Raw genomic sequence first — 19,635 nt, forward strand, 5'->3', positions numbered from 1 at the left:
TTTGTTCCCTAAACCAAAATTGCAAGGTGGGGTGGCCATGACTCAAACCCCCCAACAATAATCCCTGAGAAGTGGTAGAAGTCCTCAGACACTGGCCGCCATCCGCGACCGCACAGAACATATATATCAGGTGACCCTGAGTCAAGAAGGAGAATTAAAAAAAAGCAACAGGTGAGGTGGTCAAAAAATGGGTAGAAAAAGTAAAAAAATAAAAGATGCAGCATCAGGAACAGGATACCTACAGCCCCTCAGGTTGAGCAGATGTAGTGCAAACAATGGCACAGGATAGTACCCCACCACCCCAAGATATTTTGAGAGAAGGGTTGTCAAGGGAAATATACTCAGCATGTTCATTTTCAGTGTGGAGGTGACCTTCGGTCCTGGTTCCTGTGTTCCGGACATCCCAGGGTGTCCACCCAGTGGGATGCCTCCTTAGGATCTGCAAAGAAGTAGGCCTTGCCCTGGTAAATGATTCTTAGACGAGCAGGATACAGCATGCCATAGGGAAGATGAAGCTCACGGAGCCTGCGTTTAATGGCGATTAAAGTGGCCCGTTGCTTTTATGTGGCTACCAAAAAATCAGGAAAAATGGTTATTCCGCTTCCATTAAAGGAAACCCTTCCCTTTTCTCTGGCAGCCTCCCTGTCCCTGAAATGAAGCAGCTTGATAATCATGGCTCGTGGCGGGGCCCCAGGGGGTAGGGGGCGCATGGAAACTCTGTCGGCCCGTTCAATGGCAAATAATGGCGAGAAGGTTGGTGCGCCAAATGTGGAGATCAGCCATCTTTCCATAAACTTTTCTGGGGTCTTACCCTCAGACTCTTCTGGGAACCCCAAGAAGCGAAGGTTGCTCCTCCATAAACTGTCTTCCATGTCAGTGAGCCTATCTGTCATGTATTCCTGGGCCTAGCGCAGCTCCCTGACAGAGCCCTGCAGTGGACGGGTCTCATCCTCTAGTGCACCAATGCGCTGCTCAGCATTAGACACTCTATGGTGGAGGTTGTGAACATCCTGCTTCAAAAATGATAAGTCAGTTTTAATAGAGTCCCTTGAGTGGTCAGGGATGCATGGCTATGTTGGATGGCCACCATGATCTAAAACAGGGATGGCTCCGAGGGGTCTGCATCAGCAGCATCCATGTCAGCATTATCATGGTCAGAGTCCCCAGCTGGTGATATGAGGAGGGGGCCTTCTGGGCTCAGGACAGGGGGGGAACAGTGTGACTCACCCCTCCCAGCAGGTTTTTGCCTCAATGCAGGCAAGGAGGAGGATGGCTGGCTGCGTGTGTCTGCAGCATGGTGACAGGCGCCATCTTGCCCCGTTTTGCATGGCGGCGGCGGGACAAATCCTGAGTCTTCCTCCATCGACGGGCCCTATTTGACCATCTCCCGATGGGCACAAGGCTCCCTGGAGGCTGTGGGGACCGGTGGGATCTTTGGATGGCGATTGGGTCAGCAGGATTGAGGTAGGATGTGTGCGACACGGACGGAGCTCAGGCTAAGCGCGTCCTCACATCCCGGTCGTTGGCCACGCCCCCCCACAGCTCCAACTTTAGTAGAAAATTTAATGTAGTCTGCATTAAAATGGGCATTTAACCAGGGAGTTACCTTCAGAGGAATATGATTATTTAAACGCAACAAGCTAAACATCATTATTATAATGAATGTTAGATTCAGTGATGAGGACAAGTCTTGGAACTTTTTAAATTATTGCGATGCCGACTTTGCATTGCCGCACAGATTTGAAAATATATTTCCTGCACTCGTTTTTGGAAATTTCAGGTACATCTGTACATGAAGTCGCACAAATATCTGCCAAGTCACACCTGAAGTTGCACTGACAAGCGGCTTTGAAATTGCACGATTTCAAGTGAAGTCACACGATTTCAAAGTAGCATTCAGTGTGAACTTAGTCTAAAGGTGGCCTGGAACAGCTTGTTTACAGCAAACATAGATGCAAAGATATGGCCAGATCATGCTGCTGGAAACATGATTTATCTTCAGTAAAGATAGCTTATGATATTGGATTTTCACAGGCTGCAGGAAAAATCAATAGCATTTTACAATAGGCCACAGTTTTGAAAAAACTGAAGCACTTGGAAACTAAATATATTTTTATAGAAAAAAAAAACATGGGCCATGCAAACAATAAAACTATTGTGGATCTGATTTCTTATACTGTGTTTAACCGGTTCCCAATCGGCTCCTGTAGATTTACGTTGGCAGAATGGCACGGCTGGGCAAAGTAACGTTTGTTTGTCACTTTGAAACTCCTGCTGTGTCGGGCGCGCACGCCCCCTGCCGCAAGCTCCGTGACTGTGCCCGCAGGACCCGCAGACTCGATCTCGATGCCTGCCGGTGTTCCGCAATCGTTGCAGAACGGCGAGAGGCAAGTGTAAACATGCCTCTCCCTGTTCTGCCTAGTGACGCTGTCACTGATTGTCTGTTCCCTATGATCGGGAACAGCGATCAGTGACGTGTCACATGTAGTGGTTAACCCCTTCAGCGCCAGTGTCATTTTCACTGTAATCGGTGCATATATATAGCACTGATCGCTGTAAAAATTACAGTGGTCCCAAAAATGTGTCAAAAGTGTTTGATGTGTCCGCCATAATGTCGCAGTCACGATAAAAATGCTGATCACCGCCATTACTAGTAAAAAAAAAAATATTAATAAAAATGCCATAAAACTATCCCCTATTTTGTAAACGCTATAACTTCTGCGCAAACCAATCAATATATGCTTATTGCGATTTTTTTTTTACCAATAATATGTAGAAGAATACGTATCGGCCTAAACTGAGCAAAAAACATTTTTTTTTATATATGTTTTTTAGGGATATTTATTATAGCAAAAATTGTAAAAAAAAATATAGCTTTTTTTAAAAAAATTGTCGCTCTATTTTTATTTATAGCGCAAAAAATAAAAACAGCAGAGGTGATCAATCACCACCAAAAGAAAGCTCTATTTGTAGGGAAAAAAAGGACGTCAATTTTGTTTGGGAGCCACGTTGCACGACCACGCAATTGTCAGTTAAAGCGATGCAGTGCTGAATCCCAAAAATTGCTCTGGTCTTTGGCCAACTAAATGGTTTGGGGCTGAAGTGGTTAAGTAGCTGTGAGGGTTTTCTAAAATCTACTCCTAACAAAAGCAATGATAGATTGTAGTGTTGCGACAATGAACTGTCTTTAAGAACAGTATTAAGATGAGCATACAGCAGGTGACATTGTTTTTTTAAACACAAATTGAATATCTTTGTAGAGATAAAATTATCATAACTGAACAATCGATGCCACCAGAATATTTTTTATGTGACTTCATCTAAAATAGTTCCTTGTTTACCAGCTGTAACTTTCCCTATGCTTGCATACATTCTGTAGACATCTACTACAGCCTATACTAACTGATTAGATTGACAAAGATTATCAAAATCATTTTAAAAAGTTATTTCATATTTAATACCGCATCAAATATGCACTCATTCAATTTTCCTTCTATTTTATGTGTTTTTACAGCTCCTCGAGCTGGATGGATGCAACCTCCTCCTGCTCTGCCTCCAAGACCTGGTGTGTCACAGGTAAGAATATGTTTACTATTACAGTCACGCTACATTCAACCTGCATACCCACCGTAGTTGGGAACGGAGCTAGTTGGTCCCGTGCAGTTTATGAACTACAGTATGCAAGACATGCGTGGGGAAGTGTCATGAAAACTGTCTCGCGGTGCCTATAGTGTTAAAACCTTTATTGTTATATAGAACTAAGTAGAGGAACTCACATTCACTGAATGAAACGGCATGCTCTACATGCACAAACAACATAAATCACAGCCTGGGCTTTACAGGTGGGTTTTTCACAGGTTATTTATTGACTCAGATTTGTGGCAAGTAATATAGCACAACAGCACAGACATATATCGGGAACTATAGCATGTGTGAGGTAGAGGGAATTATACAAACAAGGTCTGAGCTCTGCTGCAAGGGTGATTGCAGGTGACTGATGCCAAATAAAATTCTGGTGCATTAAAAAAAAAAATCACTATGAAATACCAAATACAGATCTGCATTAATTTATATCTGAGTGGAGTTAATTTTAGAATTTTTTGTATCTGCGTGAGCATTTACATAGCAGCAGCAAGGACAGATCACACATCTTTGTTTCAAACACTTTGGGGGTTATTTACCAAAGGCAAATCCACTTTGCACTACAAGTGCAAACAACAAATTCAAAGTACACTTGAAATTGCACTGAAAGTGCACTTGGAAGTGCAGTCGCTGTAAATCTGAGGGGAAGATCTGAAATCAGGAGAAGCTCTTCTGATTTTATCATCCAATTATGTGCAAGCTAAAATGCTGTTTTTTATTTTCCTTGCATGTCCCCCTCGGATCTACAGCGACTGCACTTCCAAGTGCACTTTCAGTGCAATTTCAAGAGCACTTTGCACTTGTAGTTTGCACTTGTAGTGCAAATTGGATTTGACTTTCGTAAATAACCCCCTTTGTCTCTCAGTCCTGCCTAATTCTGTTTAATTGTAGTAGTAGTAGTAATAGTATAACCATAATAAGAATTCTAAGGTTATATGTGAATCATAACTTTTCTTGTAAGGGGCAAGCATGGTTTTGCCCCATCCTGCCCCTCTTATCTTCTTATGCTGCGTACACACGATCGGTTCGTCTGATAAAAAAACGGTCTGATGGACCGTTTCCATCAGACGAACCAATCGTGTGTGCGCCCCATCAGTTTTTTTCCCATCGGTGAAAAAACTTAGAACCTGTTTTAAAATTATCTGATGGGTAAAAAAAAACGATAAAAAAAAATGATCGTCTGTGGGGAAATCCATCGGTTAAAAATCAACGCATGCTCAGAATCAAGTCGACGCATGCTCTGAAGCATTGAACTTCATATTCTCAGCACGTTGTTGTGTTTTACGTCACCGCGTTCTGACATGATTGTTTTTTTAACTGATGGTGTGTAGGCAAGACTGATGAAAGTCAGCTTCATCGGATATCTGATGAAAAAATCCATCAGACCGTTTTCATCGAATGAACCGATCATGTGTACAGGGCATAAGTCAATATTGCCATATTAAATAACTAATGCCGCGTACACACGATCATTTTTCGGGTTGTAAAAAATGAAGTTTTTCAGGCTCTAGAAAAAAACAAAGTTTTTTTCAACCCGATCATTAAAACGGCCTTGCCTACACACGATCGTGAAGCACGGTGACGTACAACACGTACGACGGCACTATAAAGGGGAGGTTACATTCGGATGACGCCACCCTTTGGGCTGCTTTAGCTGATTTCGTGTTAGTAAAAGACATTTTACCAGAATGATCTCTCCCATCTCATAACTTGCTTCTGCGCATTTCACGTCGTTAAAGCCCACACACGACCATTTTTTACAACCCGAAAAACGACAAATTAAAAACATCGTGAAAAAATAGAGCATGTTCTAATATTTTTTTGCCCGTTTTTCAGAACCCGAAAAATGCTCTGAAGCCCACACACGATCGTTTTTAATGACCTTAAAAAAAACTAAATTTTTTACAACCCGAAAAATGATCGTGTGTACGCGGCATCAGACTTGAATGCCTATGTATATGGGCAGTTGCATATTACATTTCCTAGCAAGCTGTATTGTCATTTAAAGATGTGATTTTCACTTTCTCTACCCATATGTAAGGCCTGTGGAAATAGATTATATGAATCTTAAGCCATCAGGGGGATGCGCTGTTTTTGGAGTGCATTAGGAAAGACCTATAAATTCATATAACAGCAGGCTGTACAGCTGCCAAGAGAATATCTCTTACATAAGCCATATATTATAGCTATTAGCAGCATAAACTCATCTCAACACTGATAGCACAGTGTGATATTGTCTAATGGGGAGTTGTGTTTCTTTGGCAGATTACCTACCAGAATATTAACACAGAACAAAAGATACCAGCTTTTGCGGACTTCAAGTCACAAGAACACGTAAGCTGTTTATTTACTTGTTTTTTTTTTACTTTATGTCCAGGTTTACCATATTTATCGGCGTATAACACGCACCCTAATTTTAAGAGGAAAGTTTCAGGATTTTTTTTTACACAGCACACGGCCCCCCTGCACAGCACACGGCCCCCCTGCACAGCACACGGCCCCCCTGCACAGCACACGGCCCCCCTGCACAGCACACGGCCCCCCTGCACAGCACACAGACCCCCTGCACATTACGCAGACCCCTGCACACTATGCAGACCCCTTTCCCTGCACAGTACAAAGACTCCTTATAAAGCCCCCCTGCACTCCCAGGAGACCGCTGCCAGCATACTCTAAAGTTGAGAAAACATCACTGCCAGCCCCTTCTCATACACCGCTCCTCCTTTGTTACTCTCTTTGTAAATCATTACTGACAGCCCTTTCTCATACAATGTTCCTCCTGTGTCACTCTTAATGTAAGTAGAAGCCTATAATACCTCTCTCATGGACCCGGTCACGTGACTCTCTGCGGTTTCATTGATGTTTACATGGCGGCTCTCCACCTCCAATCAAAAGCTACACTTGAGGAGGCGGTGGAGTGGCAGGAGAGAGCAGCCAGAATGAGCGGCGTTACTTGAGGTATTGCAGGCTTCCATATACATTGAGAGTGACACAGGAGGAACGTTGTATGAGAAAGGGCTATCGGTAATGTTTTCTTAACTTTAAAGTATGGTAGCGCTGTCCCAGGGCTAAATAAATGGAAATGGTAAAAAAAATGGCGTATAACAAGCAAGCACACAGGGTTTACCCTCTCTTTTCAGGGGAAAAACGTGTTATACTCCAAAAAATAAGGTAATTTGTTCTAATTTATACATCACATTTTATTTGGCAAGGTTCCTGGGGCAGAAATAGTTAACGTATTGTCTCAATCCATATTGTACATACAGTATGTTGCTGTCTCTTTTTTTTTTTTGGTTTAACCATGAGAGAGATGAGAATTAGCAAGCAGTGTTTGTTTTTTTACCCACCTCTGAAAGTACTTTTCTTGCAAAAATAGTAATATGTGTATCGATTTTGTTGATAAATAATAGATTACATTTTTTTGCCCCAGAGACCTATATAAATCTGCTAATATATTTAATAAAATCTCCAGTTACTGAACTCATATCATAAATACACTAATAAGATTTAAAGTGTAACTAAAGGCAAAAGGATTTTTATTTTATTTTATTTAATTTTAGAGAAAGGGAGGGTTAACCCCTGTTATTTTTTGCTATCTGTGTCCCATAGGGGCGATTTCCCTTTACTTCCTGTCCCATAGCAAAGACAAGGATTGAGAGAAAGTCTCTCCAATGTGAGGGAATCACAGGGTGTCACTGGGGTCACCAGAACTGGTGTCCCCCCATTTGGAAGATTTCCCCTCTATTACTGGGAAAATTTGGGATATGCTTTTAATTTCACTTTTAATTAAAACAATAAACCAAACAAATAGAGAGGGTGAGTTTCCCTATGGGGGAACAGACAGCAGTAAAAAAATACAGGTGTTCTAGTCCCTCTCTACTCTATCCAAATGTAAAAAAATATTAAAATGCCTTTTGTTACACTTTAAAGTTGTATGACTTTCTCTAAATTTACCATAATTGAAGGGCTAGTTCCACCCCTGGCTTCTTATATGTGAAATCTTCTTTGGAAAAAATAACAGTAAAACCCCATGCATCCAGTAAAATATTCCAAATCTAAATAATACTACAATTTATAATATATTTCTATCATTTCACCTGCAACCACACAAATGTTTGGTTCAGAAATGAAAAATGTAATGGCAGTACTTAGCTAAAAAATTCAGGAAAATCTCAATCACTTCTAATACAAAAGAGGGCAGCAAATAAATACCCATTTTTTTACCCTTTTTTACCTTTTTTGTATGAATTCAAGTGGATGTGTACTCTGAAAGTTCTGATTGTTCACACCCCCCCCCCTTCCACTGCCACATTTGTAACTTTTTGGGGAGGGGGAGTGGGTACCTGGTTTTGACAGATACCTGCTCCCACTTCTGGGTAAGATCGCCATGGCGATCTCATGGTGTTTTGGCTTCCTCCTTCTTCCCCCCACTGCCTTCTGGGACACACATAGGTCTCAGAAGACAGCGGGACCATTAAAAAGACGCAGCTCGACTCGCACATGCGCAGTACGAAACCGGCAGTGAAGCCGAAAGGCGATACATTCACATCCTCCAAGATCATCTAGTGTTCCTGTCTTCCAACAATCAAGCCTGCATAGTCAAAAGCCATCCAAAAATATATCCTTTGAGCAGCATTCCCCCAAGGCAAAAGCTACTTGTAAGAGCTATAGAACCCATCCAACAGTTGACGAATCTGCCAGCCAACCTTGCCAAACCTTTTCAAATTTGCCCTGGCATCCCCGAGTCGCATATGTTGCTTTGTAAAAAAAATAATGATTTATTAACAATACCCTTCCAAAATGCTAGTGATGGTGCCTCTGGGAAATCGGGAAATTACAAAGAAAATATAAAAATAGTGGTAAGATTTTTATTTTAAGAAATTAAAAATCTGTTGATCACCCCCCACTGACCATTGACAGCTTGACTGTGGGGAGAGTAAGCAGCATTCAATTCCTGGGAGTGCACATCTCAGAAGATCTTACCTGGACAACCAACATCATGTCACTAATGAAGAAGGCACAGCAGCGCCTATATTTTCTCTGCTGCCTTAAAACCAGTCTCCCTCCACCCATCCTTACTACATATAGGGGAACCATTGAAAGCATGGTGACCAGCTGCATCATTGTTTGGTATAGGAACTGTAGTTCTGCTGACCACAAGACCCTGCAGCGGCTAGTGGAGACGGCTGAAAAGATTATTGGTGTCTCTCTCCCCCTCCATCCTGGACATTTTCCATACACGATGCTCTAGCAAAGCTATTAGTATCGTAAAGGCTCCTACCCATCCCTTCCACAGTCTCTTCCAGCTCTTGCCATCAGGTAGAAGGTAGCGGAGTATTAACACTCGAACTGTCAGACGGCTCAACAGTTTTTTCCCCCAGGCTGTGAGAGCCCTCAAATCCAATCCTCTTTGAGGCCCCGTACACACGACAGAGGAACTCGACGTGCTTGGCACGTCGAGTTCCTCGTCGAGTTTTGGGATGAAGCCGCCGAGGAGCTCGGCGGGCCGGCTTCTCCCATAGAAGAACGAGGACAACAAAAAAAAAGAGAACATGTTCTCTATTTTCTCGTCGAGTTCCTCGGCGGCTCCATCGAGCCAAAACTGTACAGACGACAGAGTTTCTCGGCAGAATCCGGGTTTTGACCGAGTTTCTCGGTGAATTCTGCCGAGAAACTCTGTCGTGTGTACGAGGCCTGAGACTTCTTTTACAACCTATATATCGTTACCAGGAACATCTCACTTCCCCGGCTTTTTTACTCTTGAATACATACTAGACATTTCTATAAACACTTGCTGCTACAAAGACTTTTCGAAATATACAGTATATGTACAGTTGCGTAGTTCCCAGATGTGTATAGGTTTAAAATTATTATTATTTTGTTTAAGTATTTTTTTTTGTATATTTATAAATATGTTAAATTCGTACGTAGCACCGTGGCCCTGTGAGATACGACATTTTGTTCCACCGTATGTCCTCGCGTGTAGTAAAATGACAATAAAGCTTTACTTGACTTGACTTGCTTTGAAGAAGATTCACTCTTCTAATTAATGACCGTGGTAAAAATCGCCAGGCCTCCAACCTATGCTTAACCATGGGAATCAAGGGTAGTACATTTAGTGACATATAACCCCCTACCCAAGATGATGTCTGAATGCCCAGATAAGTAAATCTGGATACTCACAAATAGAAATGGCAGGATTAACATATTCTTGTGCGCCAGCATCAATTGGCATTGCACTCGACATCCGGAGAGGCATTCAAAGCAATTGCCAGAGGTTCGTTCATAAAAGTGAACAGGGAGGGAGTCGGGGGACACCCCTGCCTCGTGCCACTGCCACCTGAGAAAAATTTCATTATTACCACTCCAATATGAAGCGCTGCTTACAAGGTAATCCATGTTAAAAACTAGGGTTGTCCCGATACCGATACTAGTATCGGGACCGATTCCGAGTTTTTTTCGGCGGTATTTAGACGCCGATACCCCGCCCCGATACACAAATAGAATACTTAACCCCCCGACCCCCGCCGCCGCGCGCCGCCACCGGAGCCGCAATTCGCCATCGCGATCCGCCGCCGTTACGCCGCGTCCCCGCTACCGCCGACTGTGTAATACGGGCGGGAACATTACAGCTTTGAATAGCTGTAATGATTTGCTCCGCGCATAGACACTCCCCCTTGCTCGGGTGAACTGTCCAATCCAGAGCGAAGGGAGTGTCTATACACGCAGCGTGGCGCCAATCATTACAAAGCTATTCAAAGCTGTAATGTTCCTTTGCCGGCCGTAGTACTGTACACAGTCGGCGGTAGCAGGTAAGCGGGCCATGGCTGCATATGGGGGGGAGACACATGGCTGTATGGGGGGGGAGACACATGGCTGTATGGGGGGGGAGACACATGGCTGGATGGGGGGGAGACACATGGCTGGATGTGGGGGGGAGACACATGGCTGGATGGGGGGGGGGAGACACATGTCTGGATGGGGGGGAGACACATGGCTGGATGGGGGGGAGACACATGGCTGTATGGGGGGGAGACACATGGCTGTATGGGGGGGAGACACATGGCTGGATGGGGGGGAGACACATGGCTGTATGGGGGAGACCTGGCTGGATGGGGGGGAGACCTGGCTGGATGGGGGGGGAGACACATGGCTGGATGGGGGGGAGACACATGGCTGGATGGGGGGGAGACACATGGCTGGATGGGGGGGAGACACATGGCTGTATGGGGGGGAGACACATGGCTGGATGGGGGGGAGACACATGGCTGTATGGGGGGGGACACATGGCTGTATGGGGGGGAGACCTGGCTGTATGGGGGGGAGACATGGCTGGATGGGGAGGGAGACATGGCTGGATGGGGAGGGAGACATGGCTGGATGGGGAGGGAGACATGGCTGGATGGGGGGGGGAGACATGGCTGGATGGGGGGGAGACATGGCTGCATGGGGGGGGAGACATGGCTGCATGGGGGGGGAGACATGGCTGCATGGGGGGGAGACATGGCTGCATGGAGGGGAGACATGGCTGCATGGAGGGGAGACATGGCTGCATGGAGGGGAGACATGGCTGCATGGGGGGGAGACATGGCTGGATGGGGGGGAGACATGGCTGGATGGGGGGGAGACATATGGCTGGATATGGGGGGAGACATGGCTGGATAATGGGGGGAGACATGGCTGGATAATGGGGGGGGACATGGCTGCATATGGGGGGACATGGCTGGATATGGGGGGGGGACATGGCTGCATCTGTGGGGGGACATGGCTGCATCTGTGGGGGGACATGGCTGCATTTGTGGGGGGACATGGCTGCATTTGTGGGGAGACATGGCTGCATTTGGGGACACATTAAAAAAAAGTATCGGTATTCGGTATCGGCGACTACTTGAAAAAAAGTATCGTTACTTGTACTCAGTCCTAAAAAAGTGGTATCGGGACAACCCTATTAAAAACCATGGCCCAAATCCCATCCTATATCCAGCATCGCTGCCATAAACTTCCAATCCACAGATTGATTTATTCATTTATTTCAGGTACTTCTATAGCGCAGTCAATTTATGCAGCGCTTTACATGTACATAGTACATTCACATCAGTCCCTACCCTCAAGGAGCTTACAGTCTAATGCCGCGTACACGATAATTTTTTGGCATGAAAAAAACGTAGTTTATAAAAAATGTCATTTTAAATGATCATGTGTGGGCTTCACATAATTTTTCAGGTTCTGAAAAACGACAAAAAAAAAAATTCGAACATGCTGCATTTTTTAAACTTTGTCGTTTTTCGGATTGTAAAAAATGATCGTGTGTGGGCTAAAACGACATTAAAAACCTGCGCATGCTCAGAAGCAAGTTATGAGACGGAGGGGTTGGTTTTGGTAAAACTACCGTTCATAATGAAGTAAGCACATTCATCACGCTGTAACAGACAAAAAAACGCAAATCGTCTTTTACTAACACGGAATCAGCTAAAGCAGCCCAAAGGCGAATGGAACTTCCCCTTTATAGTGCCGCCGTGCGTGTTGTACGTCACCGCGCTTTGCTAGATAATTTTTTTAAAACGATTTTGTGTAGGCAACGTAGTTTTAATGATGAAGTTGGAAAAACTTTGTTTTTTCTACATGCTGAAAACGTTTTTTTTTCATGCTGAAAAATGATCGTGTGCACGCGGCATAAGGTCCCAAACTCACATTTATACATACACATACTAGGGCCAATTTAGACAGAAGCCAAGTATCCTACCAGCATGTCTTTGGAGTGTGGGAGGATACCGGAGTACCCGGAGGAAACCCACGCAGGCACAGGGAGAACATGCAAACTCCAGGCAGGTAGTGCTGTGGTTGGTGATCGTACCAGCGACCCTTTTTACTGCTAGGTGAAAGTGCTAACCACTTGCTATTTTTCAGCCACTGCATATTTGGAAAGGGTCAATGACTTTTCCAACGCAAAACGGTGCTTTTTTTAGTTCAATAGACTTCAATGGAGAAGTTGCAGAAAAGCACATAGTGCATTTTTGCAGCAATTTGCATTTTTTAATCTGCCCAACACTAAACTTGACCAAAAAAGCATAATAAATGCAAAACACAAATTGCAGAAAAATCACACATGTAAAAAGCAGTGTAGAAACGGATGAAAAGTAAACTGCATAGGTGTGAACCAAGCTTTATGTTGGTCATACCCGTATCGATTTTCAGACGAGAATATTCATAAGAAAAATCTTTGTATATACACTGAATGAAACAATGTTGTTTGAAAATGTCTCTTACTTTTAACATTCAATTTTAAAATGAATGTAATTTCTGAACAAAAACCACAAATTTATTTTACCATGAAGTTTTCTAGTCTGCTCCTTCAAATTTTCCCATCGCTGTGGTCAAAAAGAACGTCGATTTGACCCCACTAACAATTAAAAAATCAAACAAACGTTCTTAACCACTAGCCAACCAGCCGCCAGGTCGGCTCGGCTGTGCGAAATCACGTAGCTATACGTCATTTCTCATTGCAGCCGGCGGTCGCGATCACCACCGGGCACGCGCGATCGCTTGTTACAGAGCGAGAACCGGGAGCTGTGTGTGTAAACACACAGCTCCTGGTCCTGTCAGGGGGAGAAATGACTGATCGCATGTTCATACAATGTATGAACAGCGCTCTGTCATTTCCCCTAGTCAGTCCCACCCCCCCTTCAGTTAGAACACACCTAGGGAACATAATTAACCCCTTCCTCGCCCCCTAGTGTTAACCCCTTCCCTGCAAGTGGCATTTTTACAGTAATCAATGCATTTTTATAGCACTGATGGCTATAAAAATGCCAATGGTCCCAAAAATGTGTCAAAAGTGTCCGCCATAATGTCGCAGTACCGTTAAAAGTCGCTGATCAATCGCATATTAATAAAAATGCCATAAAACTATCCCCTATTTTGTAGACGCTATAATTTTTGCGCAAACCAATCAATAAACGCTTATTGCGATTTTTTTTTATGTAAAATATGTAGAAAAATACGTATCGGCCTAAACTGAGGAAAAAAATTGTTTTTTGGGGATATTTATTATAGCAAAAAGTAAAAAAAACTTCATTTTTTTTTCAAACCTGTCTCTCTATTTTTGTTTATAGCGCAAAAAATAAAAACCGCAGAGGTGATCAAATACCACCAAAAGAAAGCTCTATTTGTACGCCAATTTTGTTTGGAAGCCACGTCGCACGACCGCGCAATTGTTAGTTAAAGCGACGCAGTGCTGAATCGAAAAAAGTGAGCCGGTCATTGACCAGCAAAATGGTCCGGGGCTGAAGTGGTTAAAAGGACTTTTTTTCTTGAAGGAAGACATTGTTTTTGTATGGCCAGCATATAATATATTGCAGTTCTGTCTGAAAATCGGCAAAACAGTCAGTGCTTTAAATAAAAAATTTGATCTGATATTTACCAGATTCAACTTCTAATAGTATATACAGTATATCTCCTCTGTCAATTATTCTCAGAGTGGATTAGAGATTTTGCTCCCTAACCATATAGTTGGTTATTTATATTTACCCCTACATATAGATATTTAAAAAAAATTAAAAAATGTATACTTTACATATTAACTTAATTATATACCAGCCCTCAAATTTTCCACTCGCCTACTCGCATTGTGCGAGTGGAAAATTAGGTCTTGCGAGCTGGGCTACCTGCCTGGGAGAGGGGGGGGGGAGAGCACCGCCGGCGGTGCTATCCCAGGCAGGCAGCCCAGCTCGCAAGACCTCATTTTCCAGCAGAGCGGAGACAATCATAATGTAAGTGCCGGTAACAGCATGCTATCCCACAGCTCTCCTCTTCCTCCAGCCATGCATTCCTTGGCCCAGGCGAGGTTGCAATGGGCACAGTATGGCTGCAATTGGCACAGTATGGCTGCAATGGGAACTGTATGGCTGCAATGTGCGGCTGCAATGGGCACAGTATGGCTACAACGGGCACAGTATTGCTACAATGGGCGCAGTATAGCTACAACGGGCACAGTGGGGCTGCAATAGTGGGCACAGTGGGGCTGCAATAGTGGGCACAGTGGGGATGCAATAGTGGGCACAGTGGGGATGCAATAGTGGGCACAGTGTGGCTGCAATAGTGGGCACAGTGTGGCTGCAATAGTGGGTGCACAGTGTGGCTGCAATGGTGGGTGCACAGTGCGGCTGCAATGGTGGGTGCACAGTGCGGCTGCAATGGTGGGTGCACAGTGCGGCTGCAATGGTTGGTGCACAGGTGCGGCTGCACTGATAAAGTTGTTGTTAATATTTATTTTTGTAACTTATTTTTGCATAAAACATTTAAGTGTCATTTCATGAGATAATTTATGGGGGCGGAATTAGGGGCAGGGTAGGGATTGAGTGGGGCACTGGTGGCGAGTAACCTTTGAGGCCTGTAATTTTGCTTACTGTAATTTTGCTTTTTTGGTGTCCATTAATGGCAGCATACATGCCCACCCTCGGTATGTAGCTTAGTACAGAGAAAGCAGGGGCTTGACTGCTCTTTTTTCCTGCTATTCACTGGTCCTGATAGAGTAGTTAAGAGCCAAAGCAGGTATGCTGCCTTGGATGGGCACCAGGAGAGGAAAATTACAGTAAGCATATGAAACAATTTTCTGTTTTTCCGTCAAGTGCTGTTATAAGGGAAACCCAATATGCAATTTGGCTAGCTGCTGACAAGTGTGATGCAACACACCCTTAAAGTATAATCCAGTAATTCATGAATAATATAGCAATCAGATCAAGGATAAGCAATCTGAAATGTTTCTGGATTGTATGCAAAATGATATAAAATTACAGACTGGAATAATAGATTTTGTACATCACATTGTCATTCACAAAATTTTCCACTAGATGGCACCTTAAGGTCGTATCAAGCCCAAGCAGATGAGTTACATTAGCCAAGCAAGGAAAAGTATGTCTGGTTTAGTATTGTCTCTCTGCGTCGGATGTCAAAAATCAGCAAGAGTTCCATATAAAATAGTCTGAGGTTACTTTTGGCCCTTCATTACCTAAATTTGCTTGCAATATATTTGTTCAAAAATAATCAAAGCTTGAGTATGTAATGGGCAAACTAAAACATATACATAGAAACAGGGGGCCAGATTCACAGAACAGATACGACGGTGTATCTCCTGATACACCTTCGTATCTTTTGTCCTATCTATGCGGCTGATTCATAGAATCAGTTCCGCATAGATAGCCCTAAGATCCGACAGGTGTAATTGACTTACACTGTCGGATCTTAGGATGCAATACTTTGGCCGTCGCTGGGTGGAGTTTGCGCCGTTTTCCTGCGTCGAGTATGCTAATGAGCATTTACGGCGATCCACGACGGTTTTCGCGTTCGTTACGTCGTCGCTAGTAATTTTTTCCCGTCGCAAAGTTACACCTGCTTTAACATGGCTTAACTTTAGTCGAGCCATGTTAAAGTATGGCCGTCGTTCCCGGGTCGAATTTCAATTTTTTTTTGTTTTGGCGTACGACGTCCGGGAATACGAATGGACGCTACGCACGTCGCCGTTCTAAAAAATGACGTCACATCGCGCAAAGCACGGCGGAAATTTCTAAACTGAGCATGTGCAGTACGTCCGGCGCGGGAGCGCGCCTAATTTAAATGGTAGACGCCCCATTTGAATTGGGCGGGCTTGCGCCGGACGTGTTTACGATACACCGCCGCAAGTTTACAGGTAAGTGCTTTGTGGATCAGGCACTTACACTGAAAACTTGCGGCAGTGTAACGTAAACGGGTTACGTTGCGCCGCCGCAATTGTACGAGAATCTGGCCCAGGGTCTTTAAAACATTAAAGTAGTTCTAAAGTATGGAACTACGGGCGACACAGGGTCTCGCGCTCGGTCATGAAGGTGGCCCGCTCAGACGGGGGCCTGGCGTTTCCTGACCTGGTCAGGTATTACCAGGCGGCCCAATTGCGAGCAATAGTCTCTTGGTTCCCCCAGAGGTCGTACAACAAGTGGACAGAGAAAATTTGGTTGGCACCCATACACCCGAACAGTCTCCTCTGGAACGCAAATGTGAAGTTAGAGCCCCGTCGATTGTTAGGGTCTATGTCCCAGCTCCGACGGCTTGGGCAAAAGCTATCCCGTGAATGCGAGCTTAGATCTGCATGCTCCCTGATGACCTTTTTGCTGTGCAACCCTGAGGTGCCGGCTAGTCTTACCCACCAAATGTCATGGCCCTGGGCCTCGCAGAGTCTGTTCCATTTTGGACACTTGGTGGACCCCAGGTCCCGTACGCTGCTTTCGTTCTCTAAGCTCCAATCCCAACATGACCTTCCTAGACAAGTGTTTTACAGCTACCTGCAGATTCGCCACTACGCTTGAGCTATAGCCCCGCACCTACTATTCTCTGCGCCTACCCCATTTGAACGCATTATATTAGAAGGGCGCTCATGTAGGGGATTGATCTCTGACATATACCAGATCCTGAACAAGCACTCCATGCAGATCCAGGGCAAACATGCTTGTATGCTCCGTTGGGAGAAGGAGTTGGGAGAGGAGATCCCAGAGCAGGCTTGGAGGGCGGTCTGGAGTCAGGCGGCTAAGAGCTCCATGTGTACCCTCTATAAGGAAAACTCCTACAAGATTCTCTTCTTTTGGTACCTGACTCCGGATGTACTCCATAAAGTCTCTATCCCTCCACCTCTGATCGCTGCTGACGTTGCCAGCAAGCCAGAGGTATGCTCTTCCACATCTATTGGACGTGCCCCTTAATAGTCCCGTTCTGGACCTCAACGCAACAACTACTGACTCGCCTCTTCACAGACACCCATACCTTTGACCCCAAAACTCTTTCTGCTGGGTCTCTCCCAACCGAAGATAGCTAAACCCTACAAAAAACTGCTTAGGCATGTTCTCACGGCGGCAAGGTGCTTAATAGCCCTCCACTGGAAGAGAACTACGCCCCCATCGCAGGAAGCCCTTTATGCCAGGGTCAAAGACGTAGAGATAATGGAGAAAACAACTGCCAGACTGCGAGACAGGTTAGACGACCACGTCAGTGTCTGGGAACGGTGGCGTTCTCGGGAGGATCCGTTGTGACCCGGTGGTCGAAACACAGAGGTATTTCGGCTCATCTCTCTCCCCCTTCCCTTCTTGTTCATCTGGTCTTCCCAGTTTTCTCCCCTTACCCTTCTCTCTCTGTTCTCTTCTCTTTTCCCTCCTTTCTCACCCTCTCCCCCTCCCACTTTTCCATGTGAATTTAATTTGTGACTATGGAAAGTTAAACTAGGCATCAGTCTCAACAGTGATGCCACTGTATGCTACATATCCTACTTGAGACACTGTTTTTACTGTAAGTCTATGTGATGCCACAGTTTAAAGGAGTGCCCTCCCTCCAGGTTTCTAACATTTGCTTGCTAGACGTTTCTAACATTTTAATCCTACCAATGTCTGATTGCCATATTTGTACCGAAGTTCTGCTGTTTTATTTTTCTAAAGAACAATAAAAACGTTATTTAAAAAAAAAAAGTCGTTCTAAAGCTTAAAATGTATTACCTTATTGCATTCCTTGGCATTGACACAGTAAGCGTGGCTCGAGATTGAGCCCGCAGGTGTGCCGTGATAGGAAGTGGCTTCCTATGGTGGCACACCGAGAAGGGGAGGAGCCAGGTGCAGCGGCTGGGGACTTTAGAAGTGCAGGATTAGGGTCGATCTGTGCAATTACATTGCACAGAACAGGTACTTTATATAAACCTGTTTGTTTTATTAAAAAAAAGTTTACAACCATTTAAACACATAATAACATTACATGCATCATGCTAAAATCTTTACATGTTTAAAAAAGAAAAAAAAAAGAAAAGACTATACATTTCCTTTCAGGATCATTCACACCACCAGTCCACACACCTAAACATGTGTACATTGTGTAGGGGCAATATGGGGGAGATGTGTAGCATTCATTGTTTTGTTCATTGCATTGTTGTACTTTTTTACTTGACTGAAAATGACACTTCATTCAATTCTCTGCTTCTTGGCATATTGGGACACTATGTGGTGCCATGCATTGCACTATTTAGGAATGCCGACATGCTGCATTTTACGCAGTGCACTTCACTACAAAGTATGGTTATGATTTGACAGGGCACAAAGAAAATTGAATCCTATGTGCCCTTGTTTTGAGCCCATTTTAATCTACACAGATCAATGCAGCTCAACAAAATTGGGTATAAACTACAGGTCAAAGTACAGTCAGTGGTATACTAAAACTGTCTATGAAACGTGAATGATAAAGTATGTAAATGTATGAACATCTTGAAAATCATAATTTGTTGAAATATGATAATTGAAACTCACATTGATTTGCCTTAAGATGCAAACCCTTATGCCTTTGCCTACTTTTAAAATGAGTACATAATGATGGGCCATAAAGCTTAATAGCTAGTAGCTGGTCACTTTCTGGAATTGTCCTATACAGTCCATCAGGAAAGTATTCACAGCACTTCACTTTTTCCACATTTTTTTATATTACAGCCTTATTCCAAAATGGATTAAATTCATTATTTTCCTCACAATTCTACAAACAAGTATACATAGCCTTTGCCATGACACTCAAATTGAGCTCAAGTACATCCTGCTTCCACCGATAATCCTTGAGATGTTTGTACGACTTGATTGGAGTTCATCTGTGGTAAATTCAGTTGATTGGACAAGATTTGGAAAGGCACACAGCTGTCTATTTAAGGTCCCACCATTAACAATGCATGTCAGAGCACAAACCAAGCCATGAAGTCAAAAGAAATTGTCTGTAGACCTCCAAGAAAGGATTGTATTGAGGCACAGATCTGAGGAAGAGTACAGAAACAATCTGCAGCATTGAAGGTCCCAATAAGCACAGTGGCCTCCATCAATTCATCTTCTTAGAGCAGGCCACCCGGCTAAACTAAGCATTCGGGGTAGAAGGGCCTTCGTCAGTGAGGTGACCAAGAATCCCATGATCACTCGGACAGAGCTCCAGCATTTTTCTGTGGAAAGAGAACCT

The 19,635-nt window shown here is 44.1% G+C and overlaps 1 protein-coding gene across 3 annotated transcripts in view; it reads left to right on the top strand.

Moving 5' to 3' along the window:
* Positions 1-19,635, top strand: part of REPS2 (RALBP1 associated Eps domain containing 2) — a 192,141-nt gene that overhangs the window by 125,300 nt on the left and 47,206 nt on the right. For 2 of the 3 annotated variants that reach the window (XM_040336878.1, XM_040336879.1), the window contains exons 15-16: positions 3,515-3,576; positions 5,908-5,976. In XM_040336878.1, coding sequence (XP_040192812.1) covers positions 3,515-3,576; positions 5,908-5,976 — 131 coding nt within the window. The remainder of the gene's footprint in view (positions 1-3,514; positions 3,577-5,907; positions 5,977-19,635) is intronic. The other variant, XM_040336880.1, reaches the window with a different exon arrangement.

The sequence above is a fragment of the Rana temporaria genome, chromosome 2, assembly GCF_905171775.1.
Source record: "Rana temporaria chromosome 2, aRanTem1.1, whole genome shotgun sequence".
Classification (NCBI taxonomy): Eukaryota; Metazoa; Chordata; class Amphibia; order Anura; family Ranidae; genus Rana; species Rana temporaria.